Source organism: Erythrolamprus reginae, chromosome 2 (genome assembly GCF_031021105.1).
Source record: "Erythrolamprus reginae isolate rEryReg1 chromosome 2, rEryReg1.hap1, whole genome shotgun sequence".
In the NCBI taxonomy this organism is placed as follows: Eukaryota; Metazoa; Chordata; class Lepidosauria; order Squamata; family Dipsadidae; genus Erythrolamprus; species Erythrolamprus reginae.
In genome coordinates this window covers 83,500,082-83,520,090 of record NC_091951.1, presented here as the reverse complement: position 1 = coordinate 83,520,090, position 20,009 = coordinate 83,500,082, and the positions used below count along the sequence as shown (strand labels likewise).

General features: G+C 43.4%; 1 protein-coding gene across 1 annotated transcript in view; it reads right to left on the bottom strand.

Moving 5' to 3' along the window:
* The window catches only part of WNK2 (WNK lysine deficient protein kinase 2), a 130,756-nt gene extending 113,519 nt beyond the window's left edge, over window positions 1-17,237 (bottom strand). Inside the window, exons 1-2 of the mRNA XM_070738533.1 lie at window positions 16,639-17,237; window positions 14,477-15,382 (exon numbers count right to left, since the gene is read on the bottom strand). Coding sequence (XP_070594634.1) covers window positions 14,477-15,355 — 879 coding nt within the window. The 5' untranslated portion in view covers window positions 15,356-15,382; window positions 16,639-17,237. The remainder of the gene's footprint in view (window positions 1-14,476; window positions 15,383-16,638) is intronic.
* Between the last annotated feature and the right edge of the window lie 2,772 nt (window positions 17,238-20,009).

Below are 20,009 nucleotides of genomic sequence, written 5' to 3'. Positions count from 1 at the left end.
TTAAGATTAAATATCTTGGATATACTATATAATGCAAAGGTAAGATCAGGAGAAGATCCAACAATTAAAAACCAGAGTGATGGTATAAAGAGTGATGGTATATTATACAAATAACAATTTAAAGTAGCATATAAAGTTTCATGTGATAAATTTTTTGTTCTTAAATAAATTCAGTATCTTCAATCTTCAATTTCTATAATGAAAGGAAATTAGCTTTGTATTTTTAACAAAAATTATCAATAGATAATATTCTAAAAACACATCAAGTCATGTAAGATACATGTGAAAATGTTCTATTCTTAATTAAGAATTGTTAGAGAAAAGAGATATAGCTCTTTTTACAATCATGTTCCTGAACATTCCCTTAATATTTAAACATCTCAGCTATACACAAAATCTAAATATAAGCTGCTAGCTATTCGCTTATTTAAACTAAATACAACCTGTATTGAGACATGATATTGAAGGGACATAATAATAGTAGAATAAGTAGAATTACTGCTATTCCACTTCTCTAAGATTTGCTTTGCTTCTGTAAGAATTAGAATTGCTTCTGCCATTTGCTTCTACCAGTGATCTAACTCCTGTTATCTTGTTTTTTTATACAACTCCATGCCTGGTTTGATATCTCAAGAAGCAGGGTATGTCACGGTTTTTCAGGGCAAATACCTGTGTTGCTAAGCATTCAGCCCCCCACCCTTCCTTGCTAAGAGCAAGGGGTGGTGCAGTAGTTAGAGTGCAACACTGCAGGCTACTTCAGCTAACTGCTAGCTGTAGTTCACCAGTTCAGATCTCACCACTGGCTCAAGGTTGACTCAGCTTTCCATCCTTCTGAGGTGGGTAAAATGAGGACCAGATTGTTGGGGGCAATATGCTGATTCTGTAAACAGCTTAGAGAGGCCTGTAAAAGCACTAAGAAGTGGTATGTAAGTCTAAATGCTATTGCTATTGCTGCAAAGCCAATGCAGAGCTAAAAGGCAAGCATGGGCCAGGGAGCAACAATTGGGTACTAAGCTGATGTCTCTGAAGGTATAAAGCAGTGGTTCACAACCTGGGAGTCAGGACCCCTTTGTGGGTGGAATAACCATTTCATAGGGGCTGCCGAAAACCATAGGAAAAGACAAATTTTGCATGGTGTTAACAACTAAAGCTTCTATTCTGATGTACAATCCAACCAATCAGGTGTTTACAGTGGGGGTGTCCCTCTGACCTTCCTGCCAATCAGCTTAAAGCTCTGTTGGGAGAATTGGTGCTAGACTTATGGTTGGGGGTCACCACAACATGAGAAACTGTATTAAGTGGTCATGGCATTAGAAAGGTTGAGAACCACTGGTATAAAAGGACGCCATATCTCCCCCAAAGTGTAGCCTTTCACTGCATTCTCTTTGTATGCATGTTGTGGAATGGTCTACCCAGTTCTTCTTTGTACAAATGAAAGCTGATTTTTTTTTTCAATTCTCTTCTTGGGTCTGTCTCTTTGGCATTGTGGTGACATAAGTACATTTTGGGACCTTACCTTTTTCAGGCACCAACGTGGGGCTCGAAGGCATCATTCCTTTGAGCTCCTCACAAGCTGAACCCTTTTAAAGTTCAGTGGCCTTCATTATGGCGGATGGAAGAAACCAGCTGTGACCAGTAGCAAAGTAAAGAGCGCTCCCAGAAATAATTTTAATGATTAGTTTGCATGGAGAAAGCATGAAATGATTTTTTATTTTTTTTTGGTATGTGAAATTGGTTTACACAAGTAAGCTGATTGTAGTACGAATGTATGAGTATATTGATGGTAAAAAAATGGATAGGAATGCTTGTATGTTGTATCCCTATCCCCAGACTGAAAGTTGCAAGGTTGTTGTTGTTGTTGTGAAGTAAGTGAAAAGATAATAGCAAGTGTTTACAAGAAAAAGAAATGAGAAAAATCCCATAGGGACTATGGGAAATAAATTTGTGGGGAAAATGTGATTAACTGACGTTAGAGAAAGAAATAAGAGAAAATTATTTTGTTGAAAGGACCCTGAATGGAAAAGGGGAGGGGAGATATCTTTTAAATATTTTTCTTTATCTTCCTCCCTGTATTATCTTTTCTGCCTTGGAAGAGTGAGAGAAGCAGGGAAAAAAGGGGGTGGGCTGTGGTCTTCTGTTCCCTTTTAACCTTTCCCCCCCTCTATGCTGAAGTAGCTTGAGAAATGTGGAATAAAGGATGACATCTGATACCTGCCTTTGCCCTTTGCATTGTTTTTCGTCTGCATATAGAAAGCTATGCAGATATTTTTTTCGTTTATAAATGCAATTTTGATTTTTTTTCTGGAAGTTTTTGAGATTTACCTACATGAAAGGAAAGACTCTGAAATCTTTTACTTAGATTTGTAAATGTCTTTAACCTACTTAATGAGAATTTGTTTCCATTTGACACACTGATTTTGAATACTTAGGAGTCACGGTGCTCCATCCTATGACAATATGTAAAAAGAGAGAACAAATTATTTCACTACTTCTAGTGAAAGAAGTAGAAAAATGGCATCTGAAAGAATTGAGGAAATAGTAACTCAAACCCTTGCTAAAAACAAAGGAGTTGAGGAAATTTCTAGGATTGGCTGGCTATTGTAGACTGTAAATAGAAAATTATGCTATTTTAAATAAAAAACTGGTATACAAAGAACCCAGTGTTACACGGATAAGGGAATGGCTTTGAGGGTTTTAACACAGACTTGGGGAGGAAAGAGAGTCACTAGCAGTTTTGTCTAAAATGTGTCTGTTAAATTCTGTCTGTTAAGGATTACTAAATAACCAAGAGGAATCAGAATTTTATGTGATATGGAATAAGGTGTATATATGGTTGAATAAGAAGAAAAATTAAATGCTAAACGTATTTGAGAACTGTAGACATATTGCAATGATTTATCTTTTTTTAAAATTTCTTTTATACATGAAGTTTCTTCATTTAATACAAGCTTGAAAAAAATTTCTTCTTTTCATTAAAATTTATATGTTGATTTAAGGTATTAATAATGTATTCTTTTTTATGTAAGAAAATTTGACTTCTAGAACAAGAGGGGGAATTGTAACCCTCTCCAAGCGAGGGTGATCTTGAACCAAAAAGTCAGGCGATGGCTGACAGATTCAAGGATTTTAAAATACGAGAGTATGCTTATGGGACAACATGATTAAGTATTAACCACAGATGTTTACTTCAATCTAGCTAGGATGATCAGATACTGGTGCTGAAAAGGGGTTAATTTGTTTATACAGTAAATGGGAAGAGAAAGTGGTAGAAGGTAAGAGGAGTTTTGGTAGAAACTAGAAAGTTAAGTTGGTCTGCAAAGACTTGTGAGTTACATGCTTTAAATCAAGCTTTGAATTCATTTGAAGCTCCAGGCAATAATTTAGCTGACTTGGAAGCCAGGATGACAGCAGCAGAGGGAACTGAATATTTAATGTTAAATGAGAAGAAAGAGTTAGTGAAAGTATAGAGGAGGTAAATGAGAAGAAAGAGTTGGTGAAAGTATGGAGGAGGTAAATGGATAGTACCTGATGGAAGACAAATGTTGGGTGTACTACATCAGGATAGTCATTGGGGGACTAAGGTATATGATATCACTTGTTTGTAGAAACTTATGGATGCTGCAGATTGTGACAAATAGTGGAAAATGTATATGTAAAAGAGTAAACAAGTTCTATACGTAAAGAAGAGGGGGGGCAACTTTAGCGTGACACCATTTCAATGCATTAAAGTTAATTTTATTAAACTACTTCAAGTGGGGAGACTTAAATATTTATAGCGGGTCACTTGATTGGATGGGTTGAGGTTTACCTAGCCATGAGAGCTACTGCAGCAGTAGTCCCCAACATCATTATATTGTTTATAACAGTTTATATCTAGATTCTAGGTAGATTCTAAATAAGGAGTAGTACAAGCTCTAGATAAAATGACCAAGGGACTCATTTTACTGCAAAAGTGCTTCGATCAATCACAGAGGCTATGGGAATTCAGTGGGGTTCTCTTTTAAACTTTTTAAAATATTTAAATTTATTTGGATTTGTTACGATTTGTTTATGCCTTGTTGTGAGCCGCCCCGAGTCCGCAGAGAGGGGCGGCATGCAAATCTAAATAATAATAATAATAATAATAATAATAATAATAATAATAATAATAATAATAATAATGTGGGAATGTAATGTTCCATGGAATGCAAAATCCTCTATGCCTGTGGTTCTCAACCTGGGGGTCTGGACCCCTTTGGGGGTCGAATGACCATTTCACAGGGGTTGCCTAAGACCATGGAAAAAGACAATTTTCCCATAGTGTTAGGAACTAAAGCTTCTATTCTGGCGCCTTGGAATGTATTTTTACAATCCGACCAATCAGGCGTTTACAGTGGGAGTGTCCCTCTGATCTTCCTGCCAATCAACTTAAAGCTCTGTTGGGAGAATTGGCACTAGACTTATGACTGGGGGTCACCACAACATGAAGAACTGTATTAAGGGGTCGTGGCATTAGAAAGGTTGAGAACCACTACTCTATGCCATGAACCAAATCTTTACTCTTGGCCTTGCCTTCTGAAATGTTTGGATTTCCACACATGTATAGAATGAGGGAAATTCCACAATATGAAAACTAAAGATATGTTTATAAAGAACTGTATACTTGACCTCTCCTCTTCTTTTTCTTGCCTCAGAAACAAAGGACTACTAGCTCAAACACTACCTCTCGATTTTGCTGTTCATAAGTTCCAGCTTGGTGATTGCATTATGATAAAACCTTACATGAAGAAAACCTAGACAAAGGGTGAACACGTGTAAAAGGATCAGTGGAAGAACTTAAAGAATGGAAAGTGATTCCTGGAGAAGACCCACTGAGAAGAAACATTCCCCAAAACTGTGTGGCAATTGTAGTATGAATGGGTTTTGTTTGTGATTGTTGCAGGAGTAACACCTTTTTGGTCTTTCTGGCCTGAGACGAGGCTTCTCTTATTCTATTTGAAGATGCCAAAAGCAGCTGTGCAAATTCACACTATAGATATAGTTCTGCTCAATGTTCCCTCTAATTTTTTTTTGGTGTGGGCGGAAAAGTATAATGTCTGAGCGGCACATTTTCATGCCTGGCGTGGATCAGTTAGAAACCCGGTCATTAAGCGAATCTGGCTTCTCTGCCCCCCCTCCCCCATTGTCTTTGCTTGTGAGACAGTCGCAAAAGGGGGTCATGTAATCTCAAGACATAGCAATGTTCATAAATATGAAATGGCGGCCAAGTTTTGATCACACGGTCATGGGGCTGCTGCAAAGGTCCTAAGTGTGAAAAAGGGGCATAAGTTGAAAAAGCCTGCGTGCCAGACTGTTGCTGGCTGCACCAGCACGCACCCGCGCACCTTAGGGGGAACACTGGTTCTGATTGTAACTATATCATGGAATGATCTTATTACTGTTGTGATTGTGAACTGATACATTCCTGGGGGGACAGTGGGACACTGCGATTGTGGAAATGTGCAAAATATTGCTCCCCATATAAACTATATATTGGGGCATTGAATCAGATCTACCTGATTTGAACACAGTGGTCCTAGGAGTAGGTGATATCATAATCCCTGAAGATATAGAATGGATTGATTTAATGCAATGCTTCAATATTTGGGAATAGTTTTCTTATGTATAGGACTAACAGAAGGAGAATATAATGCAATGATAAGTGTGAAAAATCATGTATTATAAGCAGGGGTGTTTTCTTCACTTACTGTCACCTTCCAGTCTAGAATTAACCTGACACAGTCTAGTTACCCATTTGAAAATATAACTAGACTGAATGGGTTATGGACAGATGTAGTAATTCTTAATTGGCATGCTCCAGATGGCTTATATTGGATATGTGGAAAGTTTACCTATGTTCCATTGCCTGGCGGATGATATGGAATATGTGTATTCAGAATGGTAAAACCTAGGTTTTTTTACTGCCCATACAACAGGGTGATAGATTGGATGTACCTCTTTATGAGAAAGTAATTCACAGATCTAAGAGTGTATTGAGAATGAAAGGGTGATGTGTGGCCTGCAGAAAGAATAATTCAGGTATGCAGACCAGCCACCTGGGCAGAAGATGGTATGTATAGAAACATAGAAACATAGAAGTCTGACGGCAGAAAAAGACCTCATGGTCCATCTAGTCTGCCTTTATACTATTTTCTGTATTTTATCTTACAATGGATATATGTTTATCCCAGGCATGTTTAAATTCAGTTACTGTGGATTTCCCAACCACGTCTGCTGGAAGTTTGTTCCAAGGATCTACTACTCTTTCAGTAAAATAATATTTTCTCATGTTGCCTTTGATCTTTCCCCCAACTAACTTCAGATTGTGTCCCCTTGTTCTTGTGTTCACTTTCCTATTAAAAACACTTCCCTCCTGGACCTTATTTAACCCTTTGACCTATTTAAATGTTTCAATCATGTCCCCCCTTTTCCTTCTGTCCTCCAGACTATACAGATTGAGTTCATTAAGTCTTTCCTGATACGTTTTATGCTTAAGACCTTCCACCATTCTTGTAGCCCGTCTTTGGACCCGTTCAATTTTGTCAATATCTTTTTGTAGGTGAGGTCTCCAGAACTGAACACAGTATTCCAAATGTGGTCTCACCAGCGCTCTATATAAGGGGATCACAATCTCCCTCTTCCTGCTTGTTATACCTCTACCTATGCAGCCAAGCATCCTACTTGCCTTTCCTACCGCCCGACCACACTGCTCACCCATTTTGAGACTGTCAGAAATCACTACCCCTAAATCCTTCTCTTCTGAAGTTTTTGCTAACACAGAACTGCCAATGCAATACTCAGATTGAGGATTCTGAGTATAGTTATAGAACTCCCATTTATATGCTGATTAGCAGTATAAGGTTATAGGCAATGCTTGAAATCATAACTAATGAAACCACTGTTGCTTAAAATTTAAAAGCTAAATAGCATACTCTGTATAAAACAGCAATATCTCAGAATACGTTTGCTTTACATTACTTGTTAGCAAAAGTAGTAGGTGTGTGTGGAAAATTTAATCTCACAAATTTTGTTTGCAAATTTGATGGCCAGGGAAAAGCTATACAGGGTAAAGCTGCCAAAGTGGGGACGGTCACACACATCCCAGTGCACACTTAAGACTGGGGCAGTTGACATCAACTGCTTTGGCAGTATCTTCTCAAGGATTCGGTTTCTAGTGGTTGTTTACCTTTGGAGGTCTCCATCTCCTCCCGTTTCATCCCTTTAATCCAACACATAGTGTCTTCTACCCCACCCAATAAACCGGCAAGTATGATGGTGCTCCAGACAGTCCCCATTAAATATGCACCCGTAGTCCACCATTGACAGGACACATCCTGTCCTAAAAGAAAAGGGAGGAATGAAGGGACATAATAATAGGACAATAGGTAGAATTACTGGGACAAAATAACAACTTGATATTTCACTTCTGTAAGAATTGCTTTGCTCCTGTAAGAATTGGAATTGTCTCTGTCACAGGATCTAACTCCTGTTATCTTGTTTTTGTGTACAACTCGGTGCCTGCTGGATATCTCAAGATGCGGGGTAATGTCCTGGTTTTGCAGGGTTACATTGAGCAAATACCTGTGTTGCTAAGCATTCAGCCCTTCTTTTCCTCAGCCAATGCAGGACTACAGGGCAGGCATGGGCCAGGGGGGCAGAATTGGGTACTAAACTGATGTCTCTGAAGGTAAAAAAGGATGCCATGCCTTCCCCAAGGTGTGGCTTTTCCTTGCTTGCTTTTTGTCTGTATGTTGTGGAGTGATCTATCCAGTTCTTCTTTGTACAAATAAAAGCTGATATTTTTTCCGAGCCTTTTCTTGGGTCTGTCTCTTTGGCTCTAGTGAGTACATTTTCGAACCTTACAATATATTCAACCCAGAGCATACATTTACTGTAGCAATATTGTTTTACCAATTACAGTGATCCCTCGAGTTTCGCGATCTCGATCTTTGCGAAACGCTATATCGCAATTTTTCCACCCGATGACGTCACTCTCTTCCTTCCTTTCTCATCTTTCTTTCTCTCTCTCTTTCTCTATCTTGCTTCTTCCTCTCTCACACTCGCTTCCTCCCTCTCTCATCTCTTTCTTTCCTTCTCTCTCTTTCTCTATCTCTCCCCCTCTTGCTCTCGAGCGGCAAGCGAGCAGCCGGGCGGGCGGGTGAACGGGCAAGCGGCAAGCGGAAGCCGGGCGGGCGGGTGATGGGCAAGCGATCTTGGGGTTTCCCCTTTGCCTGGGCGGTGGGAAGACCCAGGGAAGGTTCCTTCGGCCGCCCAACAGCTGATCTGCTCCGCAGTGCGGCAGCAGCGAGGAGCCAAAGATGGGGTTTCCCGGTTGCCTGGGCAATGGGGAAACCCCATCTTCGGCTCCTCGCTGCTGCCGCGCTGCGGAGCAGATCAGCTGTTGAGCGGCCGAAGGAACCTTCCCTGGGTCTTCCCCGCCGCCCACACGCAAACTCCACCATCTGCGCATGTGCGGCTATGAAAAAAAGGGTGCGCATGCGCAGATGGTGTTTTTACTTCCGCACCAATATATCGCGAAAAATCGAGTTTCGCGAGGGGTCTTGGAACGGAACCCTCGCGAAACTCGAGGGATCACTGTACATTGCATTAGGCAACAGAAACCTAAACATAATTTCACATATTAAATTTTTTTGGGGGGGGGGACGACACATATCTTATCTATTTCACACAAGTCAGCAAAGTTATAATGTGATTATATACATACAAATGTTATTTATAAATAACACATTAGAAGCTTTATTACACACTATCCCCACTCAATTTATAGATATCCAAATGCAAGGATGAAGCCAATAAAATTATATCTCCTTGTCTCAGTCAACTCTTACGCAAAGGAAAGTATTATATTCTTAGCTCCATGTATTCCTGAGACACACAAAAGTTTACCAATGAAATTGCTAAGAGGTCAGCGTCTAGTCATAAGTCACTTCCTGACAGCCACCTGCTTCTAATGCAGGTCTGCACAACAAGCAGTCTGCTAAGCAGACTTGTGCTATCCTCTGGGGTTTTATCAAGATAATAAATTCACTGCCGCCCCAAAAGACATACTGCCGAATGCCTCCAACACCTCCCAGCCTCACCACTGAATCTCGTCCAGCATAAAATTGTTCTGCTAGCTGCATAACATTTGACTATAATCTCAAGTATCCTTTGGTGGCCCTGTGATTATTTTTAATTATCCAGTGGGGCTCTTCCCCAAGTTTTGCAAGCCTCTTCTAATGTAAAAGACCATGGAGAATCCTGGGTTGTCTGCATATGGCAGAGAGAAAAGTGGGTTTCACACTTTGAAAAGTGTTCGGAAACTTCAGATCGTGCAGAATGCAGCTGCGAGAGCAATCATGGGCTTTCCCAAATATGCCCATGTTACACCAAGACTCCACAGTCTGCAATTTCCGGTCACAATTCAAAGTGTTGGTTATGACCTATAAAGCCCTTCATGGCATCGGACCAGAATATCTCCGAGACCGCCTTCTGCTGCACAAATCCCAGCGACCGATTAGGTCCCACAGAGTCGGCCTTCTCCGGGTCCCGTCGACTAAACAATGTCGGTTGGCGGGCCCCAGGGGAAGAGCCTTCTCTGTGGCGGCCCCGACTCTCTGGAACCAGCTCCCTCCAGAGATTAGAACTGCCCCTACCCTCCTTGCCTTTCGTAAACTCCTCAAAACCCACCTTTGTCGTCAGGCATGGGGGAATTGAGATATCTCCCCCGGGCCTATATGATTTATGTATGGTATGTTTGTAGGTATGTCTGCTTAAAAATTGTTTTTTTTTAAACTATTTTAAATTTTAAATTGTATATTATTAGATTTGTCATGAATTGTTTTATTGTGTTGTGAGCCACCCCGAGTCCACGGAAAGGGGCGGCATACAAATCTAATAAATAAATAAAAATAAATAAATAAATTTTATGAGGGTAGAAAGATGGGCCTTGTGGTTCTCCTTAACATTCTCTGGCATGTTAAAATAAAAACCTCACTTTTAAGGATAAAAGTGACATTTGTTGTTGCCAGGTACGTCCAGAGTCTACAGTATCTGTAGTCAGAAAGCTAACAGAAGGACAGATACAGTTTTTGAGCACAAATCAGGGGTTGAAATGCTCCTGGTTCCCTTGTGTCAGTCGTCAGAGAGACGGTTACAAAGGGAGCGTGAGGCTCCACCCACCTACCCGAACGCTATCTTTTGTGTTCTGTGTATGCACAGAACGCTTTGTGCATTCAGAGGGTAAAAGATCCAAAATGGCAGTGTCCGGGCAGGTGGGCAGAGCCTCATGGTCCCTTCGTGATTGGCTCTTCAATGACTGACAAGCACAAGCAAACTGGGAGCATTTCACCCCTGGCACAAATACTGATAAACAAGGTCATTGTCAAGTATCACTTGTCAGAAACCTACTGGCTGCTTCTTTTTCAAATAAAAATGCTTCCTTTTGCAATAATTTCTACATGGCTAGAACCTATTTCAGCCTACTAGAGAAACTGACAAACACATTCGATTATTCAGTGCAATAATGTTACTCAGTCTATGACTATGGAACTATCACTTAATTTACTGAACTATTTATTTATTTATTTTATTTATTATTTGGATTTGTATGCCGCCCCTCTCCGAAAACTATGATACTATACTGTATCATTCATTTATGTCTATATACATACACACGTGCATGCAGAAATGTGCAATGTTTCACTGGCTATAACCACAGAGATCCAGTCACATTAGGCAAAATTTTGTCTCTCTGAAAAAGTATTGAATGTTGGGAAAGGTAGAAGGAAATAGAAGAGGAAAACTAGCAGCAAGGGCAGATTCAGAGTAGTGATGGGTGTGTCACAGGGAGATCTGAAAGAATAGACTAGAGATAGTTTCCTATGGAGATATCTGTGTGGTTGCTAGAAGTCACAACACTTTTATGGCTAATAATCAATAAAAACTATAGAAATTATATAAAATTATATAAATAAGTTGGGGAACAGATCAGAAGCAACGTGAGAAAATATTATTTTACTGAAAGAGTAGTAGATGCTTGGAACAAACTTTCAGCAGACGTGTTTGGTAAATTTGCAGTAACTGAATTTAAACATGCCTGGGATAAACATATATCCATCCTAAAATAAAATACAGGAAATAGTATAAAGGCAGACTAGATGGACCATGAGGTCTTTTTCTGCTGTCAATGTTTCTATGTTTCTAAATCAAAATTCTATATGAACAAGCCCAAGTAAACTGGAAAATGACATATTTCCTTTTCTTCCATCTTTACAAGGAAGTTTTTGAGATGCCCAGCACTAACCTTGTCTTCAAGCAAAATGCATCTGTATCTTTTGAGTGGTACACATTTTATCTAAGTTATTCCTCATACTAGTAAGCTATGTTTTATTAAAAGAGCATCAGAAATTTATAAGAATTATCTGCAGCGTGGCCCTAACCTGATTTCCAAAAGAGATGCTTTTAGAGACAAAAAATTGTGTTGACACTCTTAATCAGCCCATGCAAGGGCTGAACTTTGTAGCTTTGAGGCCAGCCAAATTAGTTTTGAAGTTGGTCTTTCAACTAGTCTAATTACAAAAAGTAAATGGGCAGGAAAAGAATAATTATCTAAAAGGACAGGAAATTTATTTGCAATTACTACTTAGATAGGAATTTATCAGGCAGGAAGGATGCATATTGTGTTGGAAGAAACAGCAGTTGTGAGACAATTCCCCCAAGAATGCTTTTACTGTCTCTTGAAATGTGATTAATCCAGCCTGTTTTCATGGTAATCTTGGGACCAGTTCATAATTATAGGTAGATGGGTTAGCAAAACAGAGCTGACAAGTGATTTCTTCATCATATATAGGCACATATTGCCCACCAAAATATAGGAGATTCTCATTGTGCTAAAGAAAATATTGCCTAGAATTAACACATCAATTTCAAAATGAAAAATGATGCTTAAGTAATAACAGTCATGTTTTAATAAAAATTAACATAAGCATTAGTCACAGCTTTGTGACTTCAGTAAATGAAACATCAGCCAGCATTTCAGTAGATGTTTAATGACGAGTCATTCCTTTTACCAACTAAGTAAAGCAGCTTTTAACGAGAGAAAGTGGCATTATTGTGTCCAAAATAGAAATGATAAACCAGTCCCTTTACATACACAACTAGTTCCAGGATCATCAACATTCAATTTTCTTCATTCATTCAGGCTATTTTAAAGTTGAATTAATTCAAGTCTAAACAAACCAATGATTGTTTTTTCCCATTATCACTCCATTATTCTCTCTTAAGTATGCAAACTTACTCACCTCCATAGGACTTCTGAATAAGCATGTACGAGCCTGTCATCCTATATGTAACACATTCTACAATTAAAATGAAACAGCCTGCTACTGCATAAAGAACAGGATTTATCACTTTGAAACAGTGTTCCCTCTAATTTTTTGGGGTGGGTGGGCGGAAAAGTATAGTGTCTGAGCGGCAGTCCCTTCGGGACTGGGCGGCACAGAAATAATAAATAAACAAACAAACAAACAAATAAATAAAAAAGCCACCCTGTTTTGCCTCAGAGAATTTCAAAATAAAATACTGTACTGTGTGTCTATAACAGTGAGCTCATAATAGGGCAACTCTATCAATATCAAAATGCCACTTAAATAGTTGAGCTAGTTTCAAACTAGATTTTGATTTTCTTTCTCTCTTCCTTACTCCCATTCTTTTTCTCTTTTCCTTCCTCTCTTTTTTCTATCTGTTTCTCTCTCTTCCTCTCTTCCTCTCTCTCTCCTTCCTTCTCACTCTTTCCCTCTCGGCTTCTGGGCAGGTTTGGAAAACTCTGAGTTGATGATGATTTTTAAGTGAGCGATTGCTCACTGCTCAGCTTAGAGGGAACTATGCTTTGAAAGTATCATATACTAGGTAATCCATGATCCGCTGGGTCATCCTTTCAGAAATATTTCATCATCTGAACAGAGCACCAGAATGTCCATGGGAAGCCAACAAGCAAAGGGAACAGGAACAACTTACGATTTCCTACTGGCTTCCCCATTAACTTTGCATCTGGGAAGCTGGCAGGAACCACCCTCTTCCTTGGCTGACCTGTAGAACTGCCTGCCACTTTGCTGGCAAAATGGGAGCAATGGAATGGCCATGGGTGGGCAAAAGAATAGTGTTAACAGATTTCTGATTTCCTGCTGGCTTCCAAATTGATGTTACTTGAGGGGGGAAACTGGCAGGGAACATCAGAAATCACTCTTTCCTCCTCAGTTGACCTGCAGAATTGCTTTGTGACTTCGCTGGGATGAGGAGAGCAAAGGAAATTATGGACCATAAATAAAACTGCACCCTACTCTCCAATTCCCATTCTGACATATCCCCAAGTAGCCCCTCTCTACAAGGAAAGAGAGGGCTCTCCCATGGACTCTCTCTCCCCCCCCCAACAAACACGGGAGTTGCTCCCCCAGCCTTACCTCATTGTTATCACCATTAAGAGATTTCAAATGTCAACCTTGGTTCCAAAGCAGCCACCTTTACTGTGCCACAGACATGATGCTAGCCGATACTGCATCTTCACTTGCACCATATAAGCATATTAAAAGCAATAATTGGTGCATTCGCTTGCCTCTTGGTGCCAACACACTGGGTGCAGAGGAGGCAGCAAAGAGGGTATGGCCTCCTAATTTTCTCTTGAGTCATGCAACTTATGGGTTTCTGAGAAGGATACTTGGAAGGCACCATAGTGTTGGGGGCAGCCACAACTTCCCCAAATTTCAATTCACTTTGATTCATGGAACCTAGCATTCTGTAAGTTAACACATTTGAGTTATCTGGGATTGTTTCCCTTCAAATTTCCAATTTCCCCCAACTGAAGGTTACACATAAACAGATCCAGGAGCTGTAGTAGCATATACTGCAGCATGACATTATAAATACTGCTACTACTATAGTAGTATAAACCTCAGTGTGACATTATAAATTATTATTATTATTATTATATTATTATTATTATTATTATTATTATTATTATTATTATTATTATTATTTAGATTTGTATGCCGCCCCTCTCCACAGACTCATTGTTACTTCTTTGGAATGATTACTTTTCTGTGTGGCCCTGCTCAATTTAATGGCAGCATAAAACAAGGGTTAGTCAAAGGCCCTCTAATTTGGCAGACCTCCTAAAACGTGCTGGTCTCCAACACTGGACAAGAGAAAGTAACCTGCCCTTAGTAAAGGCCAGAAGGTAAGGGGTTAATCCTAAGGGGAGTGTGTGTGTATGCATAAGCAGGAGTGGGGTGGGGGGAGAGAGAGGAAGGATGGAACCAATCAAAACACTGAGCTATAGTTAGCTCCGGGAGGATAAACTGTGGAGATTGTTCCAGCAAAGCTTTCATGGATGACATATGCACTTTGTCCCTCAGCGCCCGCTGCATTCAAGGGCCAGAAAAAAAGACACGAGGCGGCTTACCTGAAGTTCGCACCAGGCAACCTCAACCCACGTTTCCGTGTCGAGCCCCTTGTAGACCGTCTTGAAAGATCCTCTGCCGAGTTCGATGTCAAACTTGAGGAACCTGCCGTCGAGGGAGGTGGCCACCGCTTTCATATCGGCCTCTTCCTCCTCTTCCTCGGCCTCCTCTTTCTTGGACTTGCCCACATCTTTGGAAGATTCGGGCGCCTCTTTTTTCCCGACATCCTCCTTGCCGCCGCCCTCCTTCGCCTGGTCACCGGCGGAGAGCCTCTCGGCGGCCGCCTCCTCCACCTGCCCGGCGGGCTCCTCTTTGGGCTGCGCCTCTTCTTCCACCACCACGGGCCTCTGCCCCGCTTTCCCCCTCTCGGCGATTATCCGCCGGGGTTTGGAGAGGATGAGGATCTTCTTGGGCTGCTGCTGCTGCCGCTCGGGCACGGCGGGCTCAAAGGGGGGTTCCTCCTGGTCGGAATCCACCACACTCCTCCGCAGAAAGCGCTGGTGGGCCGTTTTGGGATCTTTGGCGTAAGGCACACGGGGAAAGGGGGCGGGAGGCGCGGGTCTGCCTCCTTTCGGCACTGCAGCAGGATCCCCGCCGCCGCCGCCTCCTCGACTAGCGCTGCCTGGCCCATCATCCATATTCATATCCTTTCCCCCCGCAGGAGCCGGTGGGCGAGCGGCGGCCGCTTGGAAACCGGCGGCTCCTGCGTTCCCGGCCGTTGCTACCTCGCCGTCGCCTCCCTTCCGCGGAGGGGCCGTGCTGGCATCGCCCCCAGTTTCCATTACAGCCGAGCTTTCGGCGGCTACTGGGAAAGATGGTGCCGCTCGCCGCGCCGCCCGAGATGCCGCCGTCCCCGCTCCGTGGCAGTCATCACGGTGCATCCTCGTGCGGAAACTCAGCCGGAGCAGCTGCGAGGGCAAAACAAAAGCAAAAGGCGCTGGGATCTGACGTGGCTTGCACAACTCACCTGGCCAAGGCGGCGGAGGGGGGGGGGGAGAGGCGGGGGCCGCCTGCCCCGGGAGCTTTGCTGTCCGCACCTCCTTTCCTCTCCCGCCAAAGCCGATCCCCGACTGCCTCCTAGGCCCTCGCCGTCCCTCTCCCTCTCTCTCAGCTGCCCCGCCCGAGGGGAACGGAGGGCTAAAAATGCCAAACCCTTCGGCGCCTGGTTCTCCGCGAGTGTTAGAAAGACCCGAGGAGCAAGGGAGCCTCTTATGGAGCGGGGCGGGGAGAGGGGGGGGGAATGAGCGCCTTCAAGGGAAACCAAGCGACTGCAGTTCCACCTCAGGATGAATTCTCCGACTGAAATGCAGGTCGCCCCGCCTTTCTAAGGTTAGTTCAGAACACACACCCCCAAAAAACAATTCTAGGCACCGGCCGCTGAGGCGCACCCCGTAGAACCCCAGCTGTCTCCAGGGTCTTTCCAACGCGTTCCCGCCCCTCTCCGGCTCTCCCCTCCTCTCTCGTCTCCCCACCCACCCGCCGGCCCTTTGAATAGGGAAACCCGCTTTTCCCTCAGCCGGCTTTTCCCTCCCTCCTGCAGAACGCAGCCTCGCCTGCAAGCCCCCAGACGCTCACGCGCTCCGTCCTCTTCGGCCAGCTTCCAGCCACCCTGGGCGGCCGCCTCCCCCCCCCTCCCCTTTTGCCCACTTCAGTCATACTGCAGCTCCTCGCCGGAAAAGCCATATTGTGATTGAAAGCCGAGAAGGCGGGTAACGGCTAATAAAGCCCGAACTAACTAGGCACCTTCGGCGTTTGCTCACACCAGCCCAAAGCGCAGCCTTAAGGCTTAACGGCTACTCATAGAATTGCGATTTATTTTTATTTTATTTATTTTATTTGCCCCGCCCGGTTAGGGGCGCTTTTTCCTCCTTCTGAAATAGCTGTCTTATAGATAAGCGCCAGCCACGCAAGCTTGGGAGGCCGGCAACCGCAGCAACTGAGCCGAGGGGCTGCACTGCCGCGTCCCCGCAGGCGAGAGAGAAAGGAGCGGCCGAGAGGCGCGCCGGGAGCGATCCGCAGCAGCCGACGGAGTTGTTGGCGCGTCGTCCCAGCACCAGCGGGCTCAGGTGCCGTCCGGCCGCACAATGGAGGCGGCTCACCTGCGGCCCAACCGAAGGGCGGGAGCGGGAGATGCGCCAGCCCAGCCTCGCCGACAGTTACTTACGCGGAGGAGACGAGCCAGCCATGTTCAGAACCGGCGGGAGAGACTGAAGGCCGGAGGCTGCCGAAGCAGCGGCTCAACTCTGCAACGTCCTTGCTTCTTCCACCCTCCGAGGCCGGGCTTCCACCTCCCCAGCAAGCTCTGCGTCTAAGCTCCAGCCTTTAAGAGTCCTGCGGGGCGCCTGTTCCCCGCGCGGCGGTCCACTGTCCTCGAGTTCCAGGCGCCGTCGGTGAGGTTCTAGGGGGGAAGGAGGAATAATAATCCACTTGCGTAAATAGCGCGTCTCCTTGTGGCTCGTTTGAAGCCCCTTCCGCAGGCCGGCACGCGCTCCCGGACAGCCGCCTCCCCTCCGCGCTTTATCCGAAAATCGGGTTTTCCTTTCTAACGTTGCCCCATTTAACGGACCGACCGGGAGGCACGGGAATCTTGGAACGGCCAATGAGGAGGCCTCGGAGGAGGCGGCCCTTGTTAGATCCGCCCCGCGTCGCGGGGGAAACCAAGAGCGGGTCGGTTCCCCCTCCTTGGTTGCTAAGAGTGTGTCCCCGATCTCCCACCCTCCGCGTTTCTGCAAGTCAAGGGGTGTGTGTGAGATAGAGACAGAAAGAGAGTGTGCGCTTTGCTTCAAGCTGAAGCCAAATATTGCGCATGTCCTCCGTGGGAACTGCAGCCCACATCCTTCAGTGGCTGCAAGCTAGGAAGGAATACGAACGCTGGGGATGCTTAGGAGATGCAGCCCTAGAACCAGCCCAGGCAAGATGTTGAAACGAGGAGGTGTGTCTGGTAGGGAAAGGGCAATGAGCACACAAACAGAAGAAAGAGAAACCTCTGACCTGGTTCTTTCAACGCCTTTGGATTGCAGCTCCAATTATAGCCCGACTGGGTGGGGATTGTAAATTGTGGTCCACTACAACCAGTGGCACACCGAAGCTCTGGGAACAGAGTAAGAAAAGGGTGGTTCCCTGCCCCCCCCCCTTTCTGGAGGCCTCTATAACTGCTGAGCATGGTTTCCATGCAAGCAAATGCTGGCTACTCTCCAGGGATTTTGCTAGGCAGAATCTTGTTTATATATTTTCTTGATGGAACCTTTCTCGTCAAATAAATATTTTAAAACACCTGCAGCTTCTCTGGCTCCTCCTCCTCCTCGTACATTCATTCAGTCAGTCACTGTTTTCATTCATTTCATCTGCACTTGATTTCCTGCACAAGATTGGGGGAGGATGAATAAACAGTCAAAGGTGCTGGAAACTGTCAAATCCTCCTGGGATAGTCTGTGATCTCTCATGTATTGTAGAGTTTGGTTTCTGAGAGTGGAGAAGGAAAAAGAAACTCTTCCAGGTAATGCAATGTTTTCCATAATGAGGAATACTGTAACTCCTTTCCACAGTAACAATCTCTTTTAACATCAGTGTTACACAAATAGAGGTAATCCAGTGCTTGGATATAATAATATTGCATGTAATAATAGCATAATACACTTTATGCTTCTGATTTGACAAAGCGAACTCTCAAACTATTTGTCTGAAGGTTTCTTGTGTCTACATACATCTACATACCTATCACCAGACATGGGATTCAGCAAGTTCTGACCAGTTCTGTAGAACTGGTAGAGGAAATTTTGAGTAGTTTAGAAAACTAGTAAATACCACCTCTGAGTGGCCCCGCTCCATCTATTCTCTGCTTCCCAAGTCCCAAATGATCGGGAGGAAATGGGGATTTTGCAGTACCGTTCTCCTGGAGTAGAGAGGGAATTGTGATTTTACAGTATCCTTCCCCTGCCACGCCCACCAAGCCACACCCACCAAGCCATGCCACACCCATCAAGTCACGACCACAAAACCAGTAGTAAAAAGTTTGAATCCCACCACTGTGTCACACTATTCCTTTATGGGTTAACGAACCCTCTGCAGGGTGCTGAAAAGGAGTAAGAAACATTAAGGCAAAGAATTAAAGGCAGGAAAAAAGGGGTTATACAGTACACCAATTTATGATGCTTTCGTAAGACCACTTGGATTATTGCATCCAGGGTTTGGTCGCCACAATATTAAAAAATGGTGAGACTCTAGAAAAAGTGCAAAGAAGAACAACAAAGGTGATTAGAGGACTGGAAGCTGAAACAAAACAGCTGCAGGAATTGGGTGTGTCTAGTTTAATACAAAGAAGGACTAGGGGTGATATGATAGTAGTGTTCCTATATCTATGGGCTGCCACAAAGAAGAGGGGGTCCCACCTATTTTCCAAAGTACTGTACCTGAAGGCAGACTAAGAAGCAATGGATGCAAATTAATTAAGGAGAGAACCAATCTAGAAGTAAAGAATAATTTTATGGCAATGCGAACAATCAGTGGAACAACTTGCCTCCAGAAGTTCTGTGCAATCCAACATTGGAGGTTTTTAAGAAGAGGTTGGACAAGCATTTGCCTGAACTGATATAGGGTTTCCTGCTTAAGCAGGTATTTGGACTAGAAGATCTCTAATATCTCTTCCAGTTCTGTTTTCTGTTTTCTGAGATAGAGCTTAAATGGCTAATGCCATTCACTCATTCTTTGCTTAGTTTTCTATCTTTAACTTTATTTTTACCACATCCTCATATAGAGTCATGCATTTCCTTTTGTCCTTTTAAATTTGTCACGACCCTCCAATTTCTCCAAGTTTGCAACTCCATGCAAGAAGCAATGGCAATAGCATTTTGACTTACATACCCCTTCACAGTGCTTTTACAGTCCTCTCTAAGCTGTTTACAGAGTCAGCATATTGCCCCCAACAATCTGGGTCCTCATTTTACTGACCTCAGAGGAGCTGGTGAGATTTGAACTGCCTGCAGTACTGCATTTTAACCACTGCGTCATCATGGCACAGAAGAACCTTTCCTTTACTATCAACCTATTTTCTCTTCTTTCACGTTGCTTTTACATTCTATAAGAATAAATCACCTTTTATGCTTTCATACTGAACTTTTATTTTTGTACTCAGTCCATTTTCATCCATTACAATTCTTCATTCTATCTCCTTGTTCTAACCCACGGACTTCTTACATATCCAATAGGCCAGTTTGTTCTAGTGCGGAAGGCACCAGGCTACTAATCGGGCGACTGTGAGTTCTAGTCCTGCCTTAATCATAGAACTGGTGGGGTGACTCAACCAATGAGTTTGTTCTTGTGGGGAAAATAGGAGGAGGGAGGAGAATTCGGTATGTTCATTGCCTTGAGTTACTTATGAAAATGAGATTCTTTTGACATAATTATGTCTCGTTTCCAAAGAACAAAGTGAGCAGAAACATAATACAGTACTAAGCAAGACTGGTCTCTTTAAGTCAGCATACTCTTTGCAACAGATCATACAACACTGTAGGCTTCAGTCAGGTCCCCCATTTTGGA